Raw genomic sequence first — 21401 nt, forward strand, 5'->3', positions numbered from 1 at the left:
CCACTGCCTGTCTGTTGTTGGCTCCCCTTCCCCACTGTCTATTCCATGGGGAGCTCCCCGCCTCCATCAAGTTTTAGACATCAGTGCTTTTGTGAAACCTTGCCTGACGGCTTGGTCTCACCTCTTCTTGTAACACTTTTCACGTGCCTCCTTGATGGTACTGGGTAAATATTACTGCAGCTGTTCTCCTGTGTTTCTCCCGCTCTGGGGCATGAAGGATGGGTCTGTCTTGATATGCCTGACACATACTTACTGATCAGACATTTGGTGAAGAGTTGACAGAGCCCTTGATGGGGAAGCACGTGGGCAGAAGGCAGGAAACCAGGGCCCCAGCATCTTCTTATCAGTACATTGCAGCTTGTAGGAGGATGGGGCAGCCTGCAGATCGAGCTGGCTCAGGCCTCAGAGCAGAGGGGCTTTGAGTGTGTGTCCCTGTGAACAGTTACTGAATTCCCTGACCTTCCGAGTCTCTATCCTCTAACTGCTGAGTCTCCTGCCCTGAGCTTGACACCATGATGTGATCCCAGTACTAGGGTCAAGAGCTCCATGCAATCAGGGCCGTATCCGTCTTGTTCAGTGAGGCATCTTGCACCTGACCCACCCAGGTGAGCAAAGTGAAAGATTGGATAAAGGGAGACACACTTGAGGACCCGATTCTGTGGCAGCAGAAGCAGGGAGGCTTAGCAGGTGTCTCTGCACCTGTTTCGTTGGTTTTCCCCCTTTTGTGTCTGTGGTCCCTACAGGACACAGCAGCTACCGGTACTCTACCTCCACCTCCTCCCGGACCTTCCCCACCCGCTCGGCCACCGCCCTCAGGCTCCCTCCCTGTCTCTCCTGTCACAAAGCCACCAGGTGTGTTCATGATCTTGTGTGTACCTATATGTCTTATTCTAGACCCTTGCTTCTGAGGGCAGGATGTGTGTCTTACTATTTTATAACCTCTAGTGCCAGCCCAGGGATTGTCAAATAATAGGCTTTTAATAAATGTTTGATAAACAAATGGCCTTTTAAATCAATATTAGTGTGTCATTTCTCTGTTGGCCTCGCCCCTATTTTCAGGGATTCTGCCCTTCTTGATGCATTTTAATTTCTATTGGCCTTTCCTTTTGGAGCATGAATTAATTACTTGAGAAATTTAAGGCCAATTTTTAAATTCATTTTTATCCTCCAGCTTTATGTATATTTCATTCACTGTGTAATTGAAATTAATGCTGTTTCTTTAGGTAATATTATGTGAACTATTGAGAAATAATGGAAAGGTAGACTCCAAGGATGGTTTTATGATACGCTTTTCTATTTGAAAACTCACATCCATGAAATGAGATGGTTAAGTGAAATCAATTGTGATAGAAACAAAGATTAATTTCTATAGTTTCTGCTATATTTTTCTGAAATTTTTAAGTTCCTAAGTCTGTATGGTAAAGTGGATAATATGAATACCTATTAATTTAAAGCAAGACAAGCATTTCTATATATTACTTCTCTGAGAAGCACATAGAAAGGAAAAAACATTAAATTCAAATCATACCATTACTATAATCTTGTGGTCTACCGAGTTAAACCACGGAGGTCCTAGTTGGGTTATGGTTGTGTGTTGTCATACTTGTAGCTTTTAAAATAGCAGTACTTTTGCATATACATGCACACAATGCATGTCTTGTGATTAAAAGACTTACCCTGTTGTTGTGCTAGCTTCCCACAAGATGAACTTCTAAATTATTTAATTTTTTCAGACTGTATATAAATATTTCTAGAAACTTTAGCAGGCTATTTGGAAATTATGTTACAAAATTTTTGTCAAAATAATCTATATTCAGAAAATGACTGGAAGTAAAGGATATTTCTGTGCTTTGGTGTTTAAAATTAAGCTCAACTTATTTATTTATTCATTTACTTGAACATTTTCAAACCTCTGCTTTGTGCCCACGCCTGGGCTAGATGCAAACGTTATGGGAAGGCACTTAGATTTGTTCAAATCTCTCACACGCTGGCCTCGCTCTCTGTTAAGTGCTCATCTGGTTTATGGAATTCTCACAACATTTCTGGAGTTGGATTCTGCTGGCTTATTCTGGCTAACAACCTTGTATCTCAGTGACTTAGGAGACCAGAGGTTTATTTCTTGCTCATATTAAACATCAGCTGCAAAAGCTGGATCGACTGTGGATCTTCTCCAAGTGCCTTCTTCTTTTTGGGATCCAGGCTGAACCAGGGCCTTCATTTGGTGGACGCCTTGCTTGTGACCGGGGAGAAACTGCTACAGCCACCATGGCTTTTAGAGCCTGTGCTCAGGTGGGACACAGGCCACTTTTGCTACTTTCAGGTGCCTGAGCAGGTCACATGGCCAACTCCAAGGTCAAGGTCAGAGAAGCAGGCTCTTCCTACAGGGGTGCCCTGCAGTCACACGGGAATGGCCAGGATATACAGTCTTGTTACAGGAAAGGAGAGGGTCTAGTTGGAAGAAGTCATATAATCTATGTGTGTACCATCCCCATTTTACAAAGGAGCGAAGTAAAACCAGAGTGGTTAAGTATTTTATTCAAGATCACGCAGCTAGTGAGTGTCAGAGGCTTGATGAGAACTTAGGTTTATTTGACTCTGCTTCCCATTCATCTACAACCCGCCATGCCAGCACTAATGATGCTTTGGGTCCACACGTGTTTGCTGCGCCTGCATTATTATAACTGTGCTGGGGGCTGGGGGCGGGGGGATGGGGAGACATGGTCTTGGTCTGATAGAGAATACCAACATGTAAACGTTAAAGGTGATATGGTGAGTTCATGCTTCCATTTAGTGCAATCATTTGAGGGTGTTTTTTGAGCACCTACTATGTACCAGATACCATATAATGATAGATGCACAGAAGTGGAGGGGAGCAAGGGTGGGTCAGTGTGTATGTGGGAGGTGGGATTGGGATGAAGCCTGGCTACCTAGTCGGGGGAGGGGGGGAGTTGTTTGTGAAAGCTTGACCTCAGGGGCTGCCAGGCAGGGTTTTGGAGGATGGCTTCGTTGGAGTACGTCTGTCAGAGGTGGAGCATGAGGCACAAATGAGCTTGGAAGTTAAACTGAGGATGGTGAAAACACATTGGGAAGCACTTTGCGGACAAGACCAGAAGTGTGGCTCTTACCTGGTAGTTCTGGGGAGACTTTGAAGGATGTAACCCCTGGGGAAGATGTTGGATGTGCTTCTAGAAATGTCCTGTGTGCAGCGACACAGACCAGAGGATGAGCCAGAAGACCCTGTGGAAAGCAGTGGCAGGAGTTCAGAGGGCGATTACGAGTGTCTGAATGAGACAGTGACATTGAATATGAGAGAGAGGATGTGAACCAAGTGTGTCTCAGGAAATACAGTCTGAAATCACAGCTTGGTGAACACTTGGACATGGTGCGTGGGAGAAGATGGATTATGAAACGGGTCTCGTCCAGGTGACTGAGCCCACCCCACAGCTGCTCTCTCCCCAGCTAGTGCCTGCGGCTCTCTGCTTCTCACCCGACGGCTTCCTCCTGCCCCTTGGAAATTCGCTCCAGCACAGGCAGTGCTGGAGGGGCCTGAGGTGAAAGCCCAGAAGCGTCAGTGAGCAGTGAAGTCACGGGCGAGGGCTGCTGCCTCCCTGCTCAGTCCCGGGGACAACCCAAGGGCGTTGCATAGGCTGCTGCAAAAGCTTCCAGGAACCCCTTACGGCAGGACACCTGTCTGGGTGTCTTTCTTCTCCATCCCTCACCGGTCACAACCTCTTGTACTTACCAGAAGGGCTTCCCAAATAAACCTCCACCCTAGGTGTGCCTTCCGAACTAAGAAACCAGTACTAAACCATCTTAACTGATACTAAACTAAAAAGCTTGGATTCCGATTTTCTCTTTGGCATTGATGTATTCTATAAAAGCCCCAAATAGCACTATTATTATTCATAATATTATTACTTTTAATCAACAACTATGATTCTTTAGAAATCCTTGGCTGACAATTTTTTGCGGGGGAGAAGGGTTAGTGTCATGTCACAGATCCTTAGAAAATCTGATGAAAGTAATGGACTAGCTTTCCAGAAAAATGCACATACACACAGAAAGAAAAAAAACTTTACATGCAGGTTCAGGGGATTCAAAAGTACAACACAGTCCCTGAACCCCACTTTAAAAGCCTTGTTTAGATGAAGACATCGTTGTGTTTCTTTCTCAAATTGTAAAATTGGCAAATGTTCATTCCCATCCCTCAATTACCCAGAAGCAGGTGGGCAGCAAGAGTTAAACTTAGGTCCCAGAATCACACATTCGTGTCTGGGTCACGGAGCTTCTGAGACCCAGAGATACCCTCTCCCTCCTTTTGCACATGGTTATGCGAGACACAGAGAAGTTAAGCAGAAGAATTGGAAATGGGAATTTTAAACTGGAATTTGTCAACATCCAGGTCTGAATGTACACCTAAAAAGTTCAGTGAGATGGGAGTTTATTACTACTGAATTTGTTTTGTCACCATTTGGTGAAAATTATTATATCAATAATGACAGGAAGAATATTCAAAAAAGCTCTGTAGACAGTGTTGTGTAGGCATCATCTCTGTTAAACTTTCCAATGCTCTGAAGTGGTTATCAGCTCCGTACCAGCGAGTGGAACTGGAAACCAAGGCTTGGTGCCCTGCCACCCAGGGATCATCTTCACATCCGCAGCCTAGCCTAGTGGGATGTGACTATTTGGGATCAAAATTTTCAAGGATGTGGTGACTAGGTGTCCCCTTAGGCACCAGTAGAGAAAGCTGTTGTGTTATGAGTAAGACCAACTGCATGGTTTTATCTTTAGTCCAAATAAAGTTCTGGCTGCCAGCACACACCTGTGGGATGACCAGGATTCTGACTTAGATTCTATTTAAACCCATTGTCAGGAGATGGCCATATTTCATTATAGGACAGTAGATGGAGGTCTCATTCATTTTTGCTAAAAATGTATTAAATACTGTCTTAGTCCTTTCAGGCTACAGTAACAGCACACCACATACTGGGGGTGCTAAACAACAAACATTTATTCCTCATAGTTCTGGAGACTGGGAGTCCAAGATCAAGGCTCTGGCAGACTCAGTGTCTGGTGAGGGATTGCTTCCTGGTTCACAGACACCATCTGGTCACTGTGTCCTCATCTGGCAGAAAGAATGCAGGAGAGCTCTATGGGGTCCCTTTTATAAGGGCACTAATCCCATTCATGGGGGCTCCACCCTCATGACCTAATCACCTCCCAAAGGTCCTCATCTTTTAATACTGTCACATTGGGGGGTTAGGATTTCAGCAGCTGAATTTTGAGAGGACACAAACATTCAGTCCATAACAAGTGTGTATAACTCCCACACAATTGAAAGAAAAGTTAGATCTTACATCTGAGGCTTTTACATCCATGTGATATCATATAATCGGTTTCATTAAACTTTACTCATGCATGGGCTTCCCTGGTGGCGCAGTGGTTGAGAGTCCACCTGCCGATGCAGGGGACACGGGTTCGTGCCCCGGTCCGGGAAGATCCCACATGCCACGGAGCGGCTGGGCCCGTGAGCCATGGCTGCTGAGCCTGTGCGTCCGGAGCCTGTGCTCCGCAATGGGAGAGGCCACGACAGTGAGAGACCCGTGTACCGCAAGAAAAGAAAAAAAAACTTTACTCATGCAATTGATCAAATTTGCTGTTTTATTTGATCTGCCAAAAATATCTTGGGTATACTCGAAACTCAGAGTAAAAGCTATAGATTAATATATGCATACATGTGTGTATGTGTCTCTGTGTATGTGTGTGTATGAGAGTAGATGTGTGTGTATTGTGTGTGTGTATAACAAAAGTAGGTGATTTCCATTTCTTAGTCTGTTGAGAGCTTTACCTAGGACTTTGACTTCCAACTTGGAAAGGAAACTTTTTTTATTCAAGCACAATGACATCATTTAATAAGTATTTGGTGAACAGATTTATTTTTCTTCTAGAAAAAAAAGATGTAATCCTTCATCTTTTTTCCTTCAAAATATTTCTGGAAGAAAAGATTTTCTGACTTGTAATCTCCATCTTCACTAAGTCAGGTCCCTAGGACTTAATATAAACAGTCTTTGACTGAATGAGTGGTAAAGATCAGGTCCTACAGAGAATTTATGAACTGAAACCCCGAATTCCCAGGTGGTAACCTTGGCACCTTGTTCTATACAAAATGCAAGGTACCGGCTGGAACGTTTTAGATTTCATTAATGACACGAGCAAGTGAACTGTGTAATAGATCACTGAAAGCTTTCAAGTCTTGGTGCAGACAGCATGATGAATAATAGAAAATTCACGCGTTTGATAGGGAGATAAAATTTGGATGTTGAGTCTACAGAATGGAATGTTTTGGAGAATCGTGCTAACAGATACTCCCAAACCTCGGTTCAGATTTCTCATTTGCTCTGCATCATGAGAGTCTGAAATTAGCTCTTAATGTAGCTTTAGCTGCTATAAAATGTCTTTCCCACAGCCCAGCCAGTCAAACACCTTAGCTAGGGACTGAGACATCCTTGCTTGGATAAAGCAACAGTTTGTATCAGGCATATTTCATAGGAACTGTTTGGGTTTCCCATCAGAATCCCTGGAAACCTGTCATCCACAATGAACAAAGTGGAAACAGTTCCTCCTGGCTCTTCTTATGCCCTGATCTATCTCTACAAGCTCACAGCCACACAAACCCTTCTAAATGTACACAAAATACTGGAAGTAGCTAACAATGAACATTCAGTGGGTTAAGTGACTTCTTTACACAGGACTAAATGACAGTTAAGTCTTCCTGATTGTAGAGCCTGTGCCTCTTCTTGTTGCTAACCTCTGCGGACGTTGTGAAGGTCTGATTACATACCAGGCGTAATCCTGTTGCCTCAGTTTATCCCATCCCTCAGTGCTGGGGGAGATTGGGAAGCTGTGGTCAGGCAGGACAGCGCCCCCACCACCAGACTCTCCTACACCTGCTGACTTACCCAGACAGAGACTCCTTCTTACCTCTGAGAGGTTCTGGTGTCTGCTCCCTCCTTCCACACCCTCCCTGTGGTCACTACTGAGGTTTAGGTCCACCTCACTCTTCCTGGGGATTGTGAGATGGCCTGGTGGCCTGTCATCCACAGAGCAAGTGGAAATGCTGGTCAATGAACAGGACAGCAGCCCGGGGACCATAAACACCAGATAAGAAAAGGCGGAGCAGCCTAGGGGACCCTCACGCGGCCGTCGCTGACCCGCCTGCCGCAAAGAGAGGGAAGGTTGTTTCACTTGGTCCTCTCGGGAAATGGGTGGGTTTGAGATCTCTGCTCTCGGCTCTGACCGGCGAAATATATTGACTTAGGAATCCAGTCAGATCGCTGGCTTCCATGCTGGAGTGCGTGTTGTTTTGGTGAACGTGCTGGCGTCTCGTGTTGGGATGCTGATGGACATACACTGTGTTCTGGGGGTTGCAGGACCCTGTCCTTAGAAATCTGAGCCGAGCGCTGGCTTTGCCCCAAGTGCGGGTGGACACCAGCACGTTCCATCAAACAGGTGTGTAAGTTCTGAAGGAAAATGATGCTGAGATAGGGATGCTGTTCCGTTTGACTCTTCTCTGTCTCTGGGATTCCTGGGCTGAGTGGCTAAGTGGTTAGCGTTTGTCCCCTCACTGCCCCCCATACCCCAGGAAGGCTGTGTATCCTTATCCACACATTGGCTGAGTGACTTTTAGGGAAAAGAATAAAACCAAAACAAACAAAAGCAAAGCTTACTCCATTTTTTGCCGGGCACGGGCTCAGAGGGAGTGCTGTCCCTGCCGTGGGGACCTCCTAGGTCAGGCCCCACGGTCCGCAGTCCCACTCAGGCCTGGATGCTGCACATCGTTTGACCAACAGCACCACCCCGGCCTGATTCTGTGGTGGCTCCAGGAGGGATGGAGCCGCCTCACAAGGTCATGGGCTCTCTCTGCCAGACAAGCCGGGGGAGCCCCAGGCTGCTGGACACACGTTCTCTCTGGACAAACAACAGTCGGCAGAGCCCTGGGTTGGGGAGGAGGAATCAGGTAGAAGCTTAGGCCAGACTCCTTCCTCTTTTAGGGAATTTCCTGTCCATAAGGAGGGGCTGGGATTGTGGAATCCACAGACACAGGACATGAAAACGCCCGTGTACCAGGAGGAAGCTCCAGGGCCCAGCACGTAGTAGGCATTTCATTGAAAGGCTCGTTCGTTCAACTGCCTGGGAGGATGACACCGTCATTCCAGCCTAAACATTAGCCCTTATGGAACATTCAGTCTCACCAAATTTATCAACTATAAAAAAATGATGATTTCTTGTACAAGTCAATAAAGGGGTATTTATTACATGAAGACCTGGTACCTAGCATTGAGCGGGGCATGAAGAGGGTGGAAAGGAAGTGTAAGAAACGGCCCCATCCTGAATTGCTGACCCACTCTCAGTAGACAACCAAAAGTTCAGGGTCAACAGGGACAGCCTTTGTGTCCATCATTATCAGGGAACCAGACTATAGGGACCCAGTGTGGGCAGTTGGCTTTGTGGCGGTGAATCAAAGGAGGTCAGTATTTGCACAGGGAGTGGGGAGAGTTTGTGAGGGGTCGTGACAGGGACACGGGAGATGGTGAGCACGAACTTTGTGACCATCCTTGAGAAATCCAGCCCGTCCAGAGCAGGAGGCTCGCCTCCCGAGAACAGGGCAGAAACACGCACTGCTCAGATTTGCAGGCATACAAACCTCAGTGGCCACGACTCACTCTAGGAGTGTTTATTTAGTTTATTTATAAAAATAACGAATCTATGTTTAGAGGAAAGTCTCCCAATAACCTAGCTCTAAACCCATAAATCAGTGATTTTATAATAGGTCTTGAACTGTTAAAACATAATTTCCTAGAATTTCAAGCAAAGGTATTTGCAAAAGAAACCGTTTCCTCTCCATCCCACATTGTTAATTTTATCCCTGCTGTAAATTTTTCTCGTAGGGAAATCCCCTGGGGGAGGCAGCTTCATGGAAATACCGTAATGAGATGTTCAAGGACCTTGGGGACCACCTTCCTCTTCGGATGTTGATATGTCCCAGGACAATCTCTGCCATTCAGTACATTTTCAACAGTTACATATTTACAGATGCAGCTGGTTTAAAACATGACATTTGTATCAAGCACTTGTTAGGTTTGCTTGCTGCCGTTTCTCCCTTTACATTGTCTCAGATTTGGGGTTTCCCCTCTCTTGCCCTTGACACTTCATACTGCTGTTACTCCAGTGCCTCCCCCATCGGATTTACTAAGGTGTCATTTACAGCCAGTGAAATTCTCCCCTTTTTAGGTGTGTCGTTCTATGAATTTGACGCACACATGCAGTCATGTGATCACCACCATTTCAAGATTTATAATATTTTCATCATCCTAGAGAGCCTCCTTCTGCTCCTTTGTCATCAATCCCCTACCTTTGGACTCATGGACTCACACAGTCTGTGGCCTTTTGTGTCTGGCTTCTTTCACTTAACATAATGCTTTTTAGGTTCATCCATTGAGTTGAAAGTATTCTTACTTTCATTGTTAATCGTATTACATTGTATGGATCACCACAGTTATCCAGGGACCAGTTGGTAGATGTTTGGGTTGTTTTCAGCTATTGGTGATTATGAATAAAGCTGCTCTAAACCTTTGCCTACAGGTCTTTGTGTGGACATACATTTTGATATGTCTCTTGATTGTGTCCTCTGCTTTTAGTCTGCCTTCAGTCAGTGAATCCTAAATTACTTGAAATGCTTTCTGAAAAAACTTTGAAAACTAAATCACATTTTAACTGCATGGGAAACTATATTTAGAGAGATGCTTTGGCAATTCTATTTGCAGTGTGGGCCAACACGCTATAATTCATGCCTTACAAATTTATATTTTCATTTCTTGGATTTACTGAACATAGGGTGCATCTTTTGACAGGTAAAAATTCAGAGATTTTTTTCACTCCTTTGATTAATATTTTATTCCTGGAACAATTTTGATTTGTTTTACAGCTTCGTATTTCTAGTTTGTTATGATGTGCTTGAGTAAAGAACCTTATCCCTCATCTGCAATCTCAAAATCAAAAATGCTCTGAAAACTTGATGTTTTAGCCTCATTTCTTGTTGGCAAAACCTGACCTGGACTGACCTGGGAGCCAAGGGGAGACCATTGCATTGAGTGTGAAGGGTCACAGGTGTGTGTGCTTGGGGCGGGAGGGGGCGGGAGGGGGGCCCTGCCCTCGTGCCTGCTGCCACCATTACATCATCTTGTAAGAGGCGCCTTCCTGACATCTGGAAAAGTATGGATTTTGCAACACATTAGGCTCCGAGAGATTTGGAGAAAGGATTTATGTTATCTTCATCTGTCCTCAACACAACTGCCCTACCTGTTTGATAGAACAGAGCTGTGCTGGAGAGGGATTTTGAAGCTTTTTTTTTTTTTTTACTGTGACTACACCAGTACACTTTTTTTTGCGGTACGCGGGCCTCTCACTGTTGTGGCCTCTCCCGTTGCGGAGCACAGGCTCCGGACGCGCAGGTTCAACGGCCATGGCTCACGGGCCCAGCCGCTCCGCGGCATGTGGGATCTTCCCGGACCGGGGCACGAACCCGTGTCCCCTGCATTGGCAGGCGGACTCTCAACCACTGCGCCACCAGGGAAGCCCTATACCAGTACACTTTTATATCATGATCCAATACATCACAAATACATAGTTTCAAAAAACAGTAGCTGCTCTTACTGCATGCAGTGTACTCCTGTTTTATTCTACTATGTTTCATGAAAATGAAAATGCTGGTTTGTGCCACTGCCTTTATTTGATAATAAACTAGTTAGTCATGGCCTGAAGCTGGGAGAACCCTGAGCTGCAGGGTGACGCTCAGCACGGTGGCAGCAAGCGGGGCTGGGGTGGGTAGGGGAGACTGGAAGTTGATTCCAGCCTCACTGTGAGTGGATCCTGCAGTAATGACAAATGCTTACATCGCATGGCCTTTGCAGACGTCACGGTGACATGTGAGGGCTGCTTTGCAGCAGAAACGTGCGTGCAGATTAGATTCATAATCCTCACACTTCAGATCCCACAGAGGAGACCCCGAGACCGTGTGTCTTCCAATTATCTGGAGTAAATCACCCAGCTCCAGGGTGAGGGCTGCAGTTTACACGGGTTAGATTTTACTCACTTCCCATGTTGCTATCATCCGCCAGGCCTGTGCGAGCTAATTAGAGGATCACATGGGGGTGGGTCAGTCAGGGTTTGTGGGGAGCGGGTGTGAGGCAAAGAATGTATTTCAGGACCTAGACTGTGCACAGTTGTGGGTGCTATTGGGGAAGTGAAGGTCCTGGAGGAAAGAAGAGCTGAACCAGTCCATCTAGGAGGTGAAGTGGGACCTTGATGGGAGCTCAGGGAGAGGCCCTGGGGCAGCCCTGTCCCTGTGCAGCTCCGCTTCTGTGGAGCCGCGGTCGAGCATCAGTGCCTGGGCTCCAGAGGTCACCAGAAAACCAAGTATAACCATCTCAGCAGTTCATATTCATTTAAATAATGCTCATTTGACATTTTAATTATTTTATTGGAATTCAATTGACGTTGACCTTCCTACCAACTCTGAACCAAAGAACTCAGTCCCCAAAAGGAATGGCATAAATGAGGTTGTTCCTTTCTAGCTTCTGAAGGTGACGGCGGTTGTGTTTGTTCCTGAGTCTGCTTCTCGGCCATACCTGAAACTCCAATGCTTTTCTTTCTTTGCCCCATCTTCATTTCCCTGCCTCCTTATTTTGAATTTTCTGAGTCAGAATGAAACTTGACAGTTGGGATGACCCCAAGAAGTCATTTTGTTGGTGAGAAACTGAAACTTTACAAAAGCAAAGTGGTTTGCGCATGAATATCCACACCTGCCTCACTGTATCCCTGGACTTGGATAGGAGGATGGTAATTGAATTTGATTAATGAATCAATCAGACCAAATATAATCATGGCCATGACTGCATCAGTTGGTCATTATCTTTCCCAGGCAGATAATTGACTTTGTGTTTTCAAGATGTGTTCTACACGAAGAATTCTGGGCAGTTGTCTCTTCTGACTTTTAAAAATAATATGAAATATTCAAGATATACTTTTGTATGTACCAACCAGCTTTCAAGGATCTTAAGAACCTGGGCACTACCTACACAGGTGATTGAGTCCCTGTCTCCTGACTTTCATGGAGCTCCTTATGGGTGAATCTCTAACTGGTCTACATTCTGTACATTTGCTAGTTCTTTTTTTTTTTGCTTAATATTATGTTTGTGAGATGCATCCATATTTATTGATGTAGATGGTCACACGTACGTTTGCACTGATTTATTGATTCATAGTATTTTATGGCTATATTCTCTCTCCTCTTCATGGATATGTAGGTTTTTCCCAATTTCCAGCTTCCTTGACCCCCTTTCAAGAGGGTTAATCACTCTGAACAAATAGGATCAATGTGACTGTAACCAGATTGGAAAGGAAATGTCTGCCTGTTGAAGAGAACATGATGTTTTAAGTAGTTTAGCATGTGCTTTTCTATATGGAAAATGTAATTGAGCTGAGCCTGGAAAGTCAAGCTATGTAGGATAACATTTTATGGGGAAATGTATTCATTGATCTCGTTAATTTATTAGCATAGGGCTTCTACCCATAACCTGGTCAGCCTGGTTTCAGATGCAGAATTTACCTGAAATAAAATTTAATTTGTTGTTAAATGCTCTGTAATGCACACTGACGATCCATTTATGGAGGTTTCCACAAATATTTACTCTGTGCTGTGCGTGGTCCCTGGACCATCTAATTTACACTGTTGACTTTAGCCAACATATATGAGGAGAAAACTCTCACCTCCACCCTCTCAGTCAAGACTTCTCTCTCAGGCACAAACCCCACGTGGCTTCCAGGGTGACCTGTCACCTCCACACAACACCTCACACTCATGGAAATACCGCCTCTGGGCACCACTTCTCGAGACCAGTGCACGATTTCCTCTGCAGTCTCAGTTCCATGATGACGGTAGGGCCTCATTTGCTCTGAACCCTTCAGCCGTTCTGGTTATGTGGATGCTTTGCCAGAAATCCGAGTCCAGTAGGGAGGACCTGGCCATAACCCCTCTTCCTGATTTATCTCTGTGTTTAAGACACTTTCATAACCAACACCCAGTGCCCAGGGACAGTGCCTGGCACGTGCTAGAGGCTTGATAAATATCTTTGGAATGAATAGATAAAAAATCCCACCAAATGGAGCCACTCATTGTTCATTAGCCACAACACCTATTTCTTTTTCTTGAAATGTTTTCTCCAATATGTGCATTTAATAAAACTGCATATGTATTCTGAATGGCTTAGAATTTCCAATTTTGAAAATTAAATTGTGTCCAAATAATTAAGATGTTACTCATCAACCCCTCGATCTTCAGCTGTTCCCCAGACCACAGTGACGTGTCCTGCCCTTTGTACTTTACCTTCCCCGAGCTAAAGTACAGGGCTCTTTGTGGCAGACAGCAGATCTAATTCTTCAACAGTACTTTGCACAAACTATTGTCATAGGGAGGAAAGAGTAAATATTTGGAGATAACATTAATTCTGCCAGCCTGTACTCAGAGCACACACCGTACCACACACACACACAAATGTAATATGTAAACATACACACACACACACACACACACACACACATATATAGTCCTCACAAACAAGTTAGCGACATAAAGTATTAAGTGTACATAGGCATTTAGGCATCTAAAGGTGGCAGGTGGCAAACAGGCTTCGAGGTGGAGGTGTGGGAGGTGAGTCTTGACTGATGAGGACACCCTGGAAGCGTGTGTGAGAAGGGCGTTGTGGTCCAAGGGAGAAGATCGCACACTGACTCGGAGGAACAAACACCTGCCTGTCCTGGTGTATGTGGTCAGCGTGGGTGGAATTTGAGGTCCAAGGAAGTCATAGCAAGAGACAAGGCAGACGGGCCTGCAATACCAAGGGCCTCGCGGGTGTGCTTGGGACTCTGGACCTTTCTCGTCAGCAGGGCGGTGGGCATGCCCAACCTGTGCTTCTAAAAGTTAAGCTTGGGTGCTAATGCGGAGGCCTGCTTAGCAGAGGGGATGCCCTGAGGCAAAGTGACAAGGATGCTATTCAATAATCCAGAAGCCAAAAAAAGAGGAAGGCGGGGAAGAGAAACAAAGGCATGGAGACAGAATCTCCGGTTTCCTGTGACAGATGGCAGGGCCCAGGTTCTGTCCTGGTTGCTACACTGGTGACAGCGCCATCTTTCAAGGTGAGGAATAAGGGAGGAAGAGCAGACTTTGGAATAAAGATAGCATTTAGTTGTAAAAAGCTGTCGACTACTAAATGGAGATGTCTAGTAGGAAAATGGGTCTTGGGGACATGCTTGGACTGGGTGTGCAGATTTGTAAGTCGTCGTGCAGATGCTGAGTGGAGCCTCGGCAGTGGGTGTGTCATTCAGGTCTGCCATGTGGAGTTAGAAAAATTAAGTGAGGACCAGACCTTGCCAACTCATCAACATTTAAGCGGGAGGCAGAGAAGAGGAGCCTGGTGGGCACAGCCCAGCCCCGCACTCCCTTGGGGGATCTCCCAGCAAGGTGAGCCTTCGGGGGTGTCCAGAGGGAGGTGGAGAAGTAGACAGGAGAGGGAAGGAAAGCAGGGAGAGTGGATCTGGGAGCGGATTTGTCCAGCACGGCACAGAGGTGGCATGGGATGGGGTTGGAATGGGCCATTGGGCCTTGCGGTGGGAGCAGTGAATGGGGGGAAGCTGCGGCACCAGGTAGAAGCGGGGGCAAGTGCAGTGAGTGGCAGCTCCCAATAAGGGCTCTGCCGCCAGCTGTGCATTTGGTCCAGGCTTCAACCTTCCCTGGGTTGGTTTCTTCTTTGCAAGATGAGGAAGTGGACTAGATCGTTTCTGGTTTCTTCCAGCTCCATGGCTGCAGTGACTTCCTGAGTGAGTGGGTGGATAGATGGGAGGAGGGCTGAGGGAGAGGAATGAGGTGTCACTGACTGCAATTATCAGGGGCTTATTCAAAACCAAATGTATAAAGATTAGCTACACATTAGTATAGTTTCCAAATTGTCCATTCATTGTGATCAAAACTATAGACCAGTAAGGAGACACTGAGTCAGCATTTTCTAAAGCTTGCGCCGTGAGCACTAGCTCGGCAGAATGTAATAGGTGTTAGATAAAACTAAGAAATGGTTTGTGGTCAAATAAATTTGGGAAATGGAGGCTTAAGTAAGCTCAAAGTTATTGTTTTACTACAGAACTTCTCAAGTTCTTTACTATAATAATATTCATTGTGATTTTCTAACACTTACTTGACCAGCAACTGTTTTTTTTCTCCTTTCGTTTTGTCTTGTTTGGCTTTAATTTGCAGCGTTTCTGAGGACTAGCGCTCTGATTAATGTAACTCAGTAGACACTGGTCTAGACAGTGAAGAAGGAGACTTTAGTGATAAGATGGTCCCCACAGGACATATCGGTTGGATTTTGACCTGGTCATTGTCCATGGCCCGTGTTATCGTCTTCTGAAGGCTCATTGTGTCCGCTAGGCAGTGCCATGAATGTGCTGCTTTGTTAGCTCGGGACCCGAGAGCCACAGTTAATAGGTTGGCACCTCTGTGGCTGAATGATTCCATTCTGACTCGGATTGCAGCCCAGTCCTGGATCCAGGAGCTGAATTCTGTCACAGCAGGTGGAGGATTGCTTTTGCAAGCTACATTCATTTACTCGCTTAGTGTATGTGGGCTATCGAGTGTCTCTTTGGGGACCAAGAAGCACAAAGCTGGGGCTGTAGCCTCAAAGCCACTGTTTGCAAATTGGGAGGCGCCTGCAGAGAACAGGTGGGAGGAGCCCGGTGCTGGTGGCTTTCTGTAAGAGCTCTTTCCCCTCCAGTCTGCTTGGTTGGTGCTTTTTATAAAATGCCATGGTCAATTCATTTTCCACAAAGGAGCTATAATAATGTATCCCCCCAAATCCACCTGGGAAGGACCCACCAGCTCCCTTGACAGCCCCACACAGGAAACACCCCTACCCCACCCCAGCCTAGCCTGTCTTCTGGCCTGTCTCTGAGTTCTCATTCTGGTGATATTAATTCTCCTTTGCTCTGTCTGATCACGTTAGATGTACTTTAAAAGTAGACAGCAAATCTCTACATTTTTATTATGATGAAATCAATCATCAGATTTCATTAATACGATTCTGGATTATAAGTTTCATAAGTAATTATAAAGTTTGGATGAAGTTTTCGTAATTGACTTACTCTTAACCCATATGAAAGGAATTTGCCATTTTTAGAAACCTTTCACACAACCACGTGTGTTTTATTTATGGAAGTAAAGGGATGTCTCATCACTTTCATGTTTCTCTGTTCAGAAGAGTTTAGAGTTGTGTGGAAAATCGAAGCTTCTATAGGGGGATGCCCTCTTCCAGACCATTTTTATAAAAAGCCAGTTAGACTGGTCTAAGGAATTCTTCCTAGAAGATCTTGGATTAGAAGACTCTTTACTTAATAAAGATTTAACTTTTATTTATATTATAGTAACAAATGGATGGAAATATTCTAAATGTACAACAGTAGTGGACTAGTTAAGTAAATCCTGTCTGACTGTGAGTGTGGTGAGGCTTAAAAATCTTCAGTGAGTTGTGAAAATGTGAGTGATGTATTAAATGAACAAATCACTGTCAAAAACCATAGGTAAAGGATGAGCCTAGTTTTGTTAACTCTAAGAACACATGTCCATGCACAGAAGGAAGACTGGAAGGGAAGGCCGTGGGGATACGTACAGGAGGATGCAGTGGTTGACAGCATAAACTCTGCACTTACAGGGAGCTTGAGGATAATTCTTTTCTCTTTCTGACTATCTGTGTGACTTTAGGGAAGTAAGTTTACCTTTTGGAGCCTTAGTTTTTTCATATGTAAAAGGAGGATAAATAATAATGCCTAACTCTTTATGGTGATTGGTTGGACTAAATAATATGTACGAAGCTCTTAGCACAAAGCAATTGCTCAGTGAGTGGTAGATATTATTACTAATTTTTAAAAATTTTATTGAAATATAGTCGATTTACAATGTTGTGTTAGTTTCAGGTATACAGCAAAGTGATTCAGTTATATATACATATATATATATGTATACATATATATTCTTTTTTAGATCCTTTTCCATTATAGGTTATTACAAAATATTGAGTACAGTTCCCTGTGCTATACAGTAGGTCCTTGTTGCTTATCTATTTTATGTACAGTAGTGTGTGTATGTTAATCCCAAATTCCTAATCTATCCCTTCTCCGCCTTTCCCCTTTGGTAACAGCAAGTTTGTTTTCAATGTCTGTGAGTCTGTTTCTGTTTTGTAAATAAGTTTATTTGTATCATGTTTTTAGAGTCCACATATAAGCGATATCATATGATGTTTTAGTTTACTAAAATGTTAACATGGTTATTTCTAGGTGATGGGGTCTTGCTATTTATTATGTTTTTACCAGTATATCACATATCCAATGTAAATGACTACAGTATGTATTTCATCACATGAAATGTATATGGAAAACTATGTATCTTTACATGCATAATTCCCTATCTTCTGCTTCCTGTCCCTAAACAAGTTTTATCTCTGATACACATTGGGTCACTTTCATCTGAGTCCAGTGAGATACAGAAGACAAACAGTGTTATCTCTTTGGGGCAGAGGAAGCACGCGGGATGTGGGGAAGGCCTCCAGTGAAAGGCAGCTGTCAGGTCCTACTGACACTGGAACCGAATCTTCTGAGTTCTCTGTTAACGATCTTTCTTGGAACAGGTGGAAAACAAAATCAACTCAGTATTCAAAATCATGAAGAGCTCCTATTCAAGGATTGCTTTAACATCTTCTCTGTTTTTCCTTCTAACTTTGATTTACTTCCAAGGCCCAATATCTCGTAGCTGCTTGTGTCCATCTAGTATTTAACTGTTCCAGCTAGATTGCAAACACCTGTCTCTGTACTGGACACATGGTTTATTTAATAACAAGTTAGTTCATTAGCACGTTTTAGGAGTGAGAATTGGTTTAGGGTTCTTTATACTATTTCTAAAACTCCCTGGAAGCTTCCTGAATCTTAGTAGATTACATAAGACCTGGGTTGGTGAAAAGCTTTCTGGTACCTTCTGGGCAGAAACTGAGCCTTCTTTATTTTAAATCATTAAGAAGATTTAAACATACTTTAAGATGGTTTAACCATAGCAACATAAAAACAACTAAATTTCTTCCCCTGCCCCACTCTTTTCCCTTCCATAGCTTAAAGGGAGCTGATGCTGGCAACGGAATCCGAGTGTTTGTGCCTGACGTCGGCATGTTCATAGCCAGTCTGACCATCTGGCTGGTCTGTAGGAACATCGTTCAGAAACCAGTGACTGAAGAAGCAGCGCAGTATAACCTGGAGTTTGAGAATGAAGAATCGGTAAATCTGACTTTGTGCCTCTTCCTTCTTTGATTTCTGGGGCCTTGACCTTGGTAGCTTGTGACAGTGTAATAGTGAGATATGCACTGTGCTTCATGCCCTCCCATGCTGGGCGGTTACTTGGCACACCCTCATGTGGCCCTCATGTGTGGGCATTCTCACGCATGCCTGGGCCACGAGGAGACAAGTTCGGAGACCATGAGGGCCACCCTGCGAGAGGCGTCATCCCCTAAGGGCCTGGGCTTGACCCTGTGTCTCTTCACTGTCATCTGCCCTTAACTCAGATGGGGAACCTTTCAAATTTGTATCATAGCCTATGGTCTAGATACCTTCGTTACTGCAATGCTCTTAGAGAAGTAACACCTGGTAGTTGTAGGAGAAAAAAATTAATTCTACCTTGAAGGAGGCTTCCAGTCTGTGCACCTTGCTGTCCTAAGTCAGTGTGTTAACTCCACATGCTTCCATCGAGGTATTTTTAAAGCCCTCCAGAGAAAAAATATATGCATTTGGAAAAGTGTAAGAATGAGTAAAATGTATGTGAATTTTTAGCTATATTTTTAGCTGGACCAGGGGACACGTCAGATTTCATTCCATGGTGAATGGGAGCACGTGAGACAGCTGTCACTCTGTCCCTGACCTGTTTGTTCTAATAACTGCACTTTGTTATGTGAGTCTAGGTGACATTGACTTAAAAAGTAATTGATTTGGTAATTGAAGGATGAAATTTACAGTGAAAAAAGTTCCTTAAAAGAGTACCTTTGGACATTTGACAGAAGACACAAGTACCAAATATTTCATTCATAAGCTTTGGCAAGAAATTAAACCTATAAAACTGAAGTTACTTGAAATTACTTATATTGAGAATGATAACCACGAAGCCATCAAAGGAAGAAAATTCTCAGTTACAGCAGATGATGTACATGCTTCACAAATAAGCAGCACTTTACCTTGTATACTTATCAGAAATACAACAATGAAGAAAGAGTGAATATGATTCAGTTAACCTCTGCAGACTAGAAATGATGTTATTGCCTAAAATCCTTATGGGTAAAAGATATACAATCACATTGCATATCCGTATTCTACTATTTTTAAGACAAATGTTAAAAAAGGTACATGGTGTAAAAATTAATTATAGCAAGGTAATAACTACCCATCTCTTGCACTCAAGTTTGCAAACTACACAACACTTTTTGGTGTCCTGAAAATAGATAAAACTATGAAGGTGCTTTTTCTTCTGGTTGGCTTTATAATTATACGACAATTTAAATTTTTAATCTCCATTTTTACATTTGAAATTTATTTTATAATATTTACAGTTTTGAAAATCAGTTGGCTTAAATAATTACCCCACATTTTCCAGGTTCAGTGAAAATAAATCCATTAACTCCAGCTCTCCAGACTTAGGGTTTTTCATTATTATTTTTTATAAAGCGAGGTTGATTTTCAGTTATCCTCATATGATAGACGGAGTGTAAAGGATATTTACTGGGAATTGAGTGGACTCTAAAGTCGGACTTGGAAGCCGCCTAAGGTGGCGGTGTGATGTTGGGGAAATTGTTTATTCTCTTTTTCTGCAAAGCACAGATTGCTGTGAGGACTTAATAATAAAGGGCACCCGCTCTCCCTCTGCTCTTCTCCAGTTTGAGAGGCAGTAGAACAATCTCAAAAATTTCAAATTCAGGGTCTCGTAGAATGAAAGAAAGCTAAGTTGGAGGGTGTGTTTGAGGCCATCCCACTTGGTAAAAGAATCCCCTCTGTGCCTTTAGTAACAGACAACCATGACTGAATTACAAAGCTTCCTATAAAAAGGACTTCTGTCTCCAAATTCAAACTCTCTTTTGCCATAAAACTAGGAAAACCTACACTGACTTACGGAAGATAAGGGATGTTAGGTTAAGGTCAAGATCACACATCTGGTGAAGAAGAGACACGATATCATTGACTAATTCTAAAATCATGTTTCCTTCCTGATTCCCTCGGTTCTCCAGCACAGGCTTATTGTACCTCTCTCCCATTTGAAAGTTGTTTAAATATCTGTGCCCTATATATTATTGATGACATTATTTAACAATAAGGAAAAGAGGGGTAGATACTCTATAAACATTATTTATTGGGGCTTTGAAAATACTAAATATCATTATTATGAGGTTCATTTCCCTCTCGGTTAAATTTGTTTGGGTCTAATTTAGATAGTAAGTTCCATTCTCTTAGTACATGCCAGCCCCCAGACAGCCCAGGGGACCAGGCTAGAGTGAATCTTCTGAGATGAATCCAGGAGGAAATACATCTTACCGGGGAACCATCTAGCTAGAGTCTGAAAAGAATAGAAATACATGGCCAGGAGAAATAAGCAAGAGAATTTGTTTTATTTTGAAGTCCCTAGCATACTTCCTGCTACTTGTAAATCTTGGCGTTTGTGTTCTAGATTGCTTGGTTTTTGAGGATCCTTTGAATTTTTTTGTTTTAATTCCTGGCTTTTTTTTTTTTTTTTTTTTTTTTTTTTGGCTGCTTTGGGTCTTTGTTGCTGTGCATGGGCTTTCTCTAGTTGCGGCCAATGGGGGCTACTCTTTGTTGTGGTGTGCCGGCTTCTCATTGCGTTGGCTTCTTGTTGCAGAGCAAGGGCTCTAGGGCACGTGGGTTTCAGTAGTTGTGGCACATGGGCTCAGTAGTTGTGGCTTGCGGGCTCTAGACTGCAGGCTCAGTAGTTGCGGCACATGGGCTTAGTTGCTCTGCGGCATGTGGGGTCTTCCCAGACCAGGGATCAAACCCGTGTCCCCTGCATTATCAGGCGGATTCTTCACTGCGCCACCAGGGAAGTCCCAAGGATCCTTTGAAAGGATAGTGTTTGCTGGCGTTACTTCTTCTTTCATTTATCTCAGTGGAGAAATGGCAGATTAATCAATCCTCTGGTGCCTGGGAGAATTCCTTTTCAAATCTAGCATGGTTTCAAAGTAGCAACTAATCCCTGGAGAAGG

General features: G+C 43.9%; 1 protein-coding gene across 4 annotated transcripts in view; it reads left to right on the top strand.

The window, feature by feature from the left end:
- Window positions 1-21401, top strand: part of PIEZO2 (piezo type mechanosensitive ion channel component 2) — a gene marked incomplete at its 5' end in the record, with an annotated part of 336195 nt that overhangs the window by 170963 nt on the left and 143831 nt on the right. For all 4 annotated transcript variants that reach the window (XM_082640709.1, XM_082640711.1, XM_082640710.1 and 1 more), the window contains one exon: window positions 18261-18423. In XM_082640709.1, the coding sequence (XP_082496835.1) occupies window positions 18261-18423 (163 nt within the window). The remainder of the gene's footprint in view (window positions 1-18260; window positions 18424-21401) is intronic.

The sequence above is a fragment of the Mesoplodon mirus genome, assembly GCF_964341445.2.
Source record: "Mesoplodon mirus genome assembly, chromosome: 13".
NCBI lineage: Eukaryota > Metazoa > Chordata > Mammalia > Artiodactyla > Ziphiidae > Mesoplodon > Mesoplodon mirus.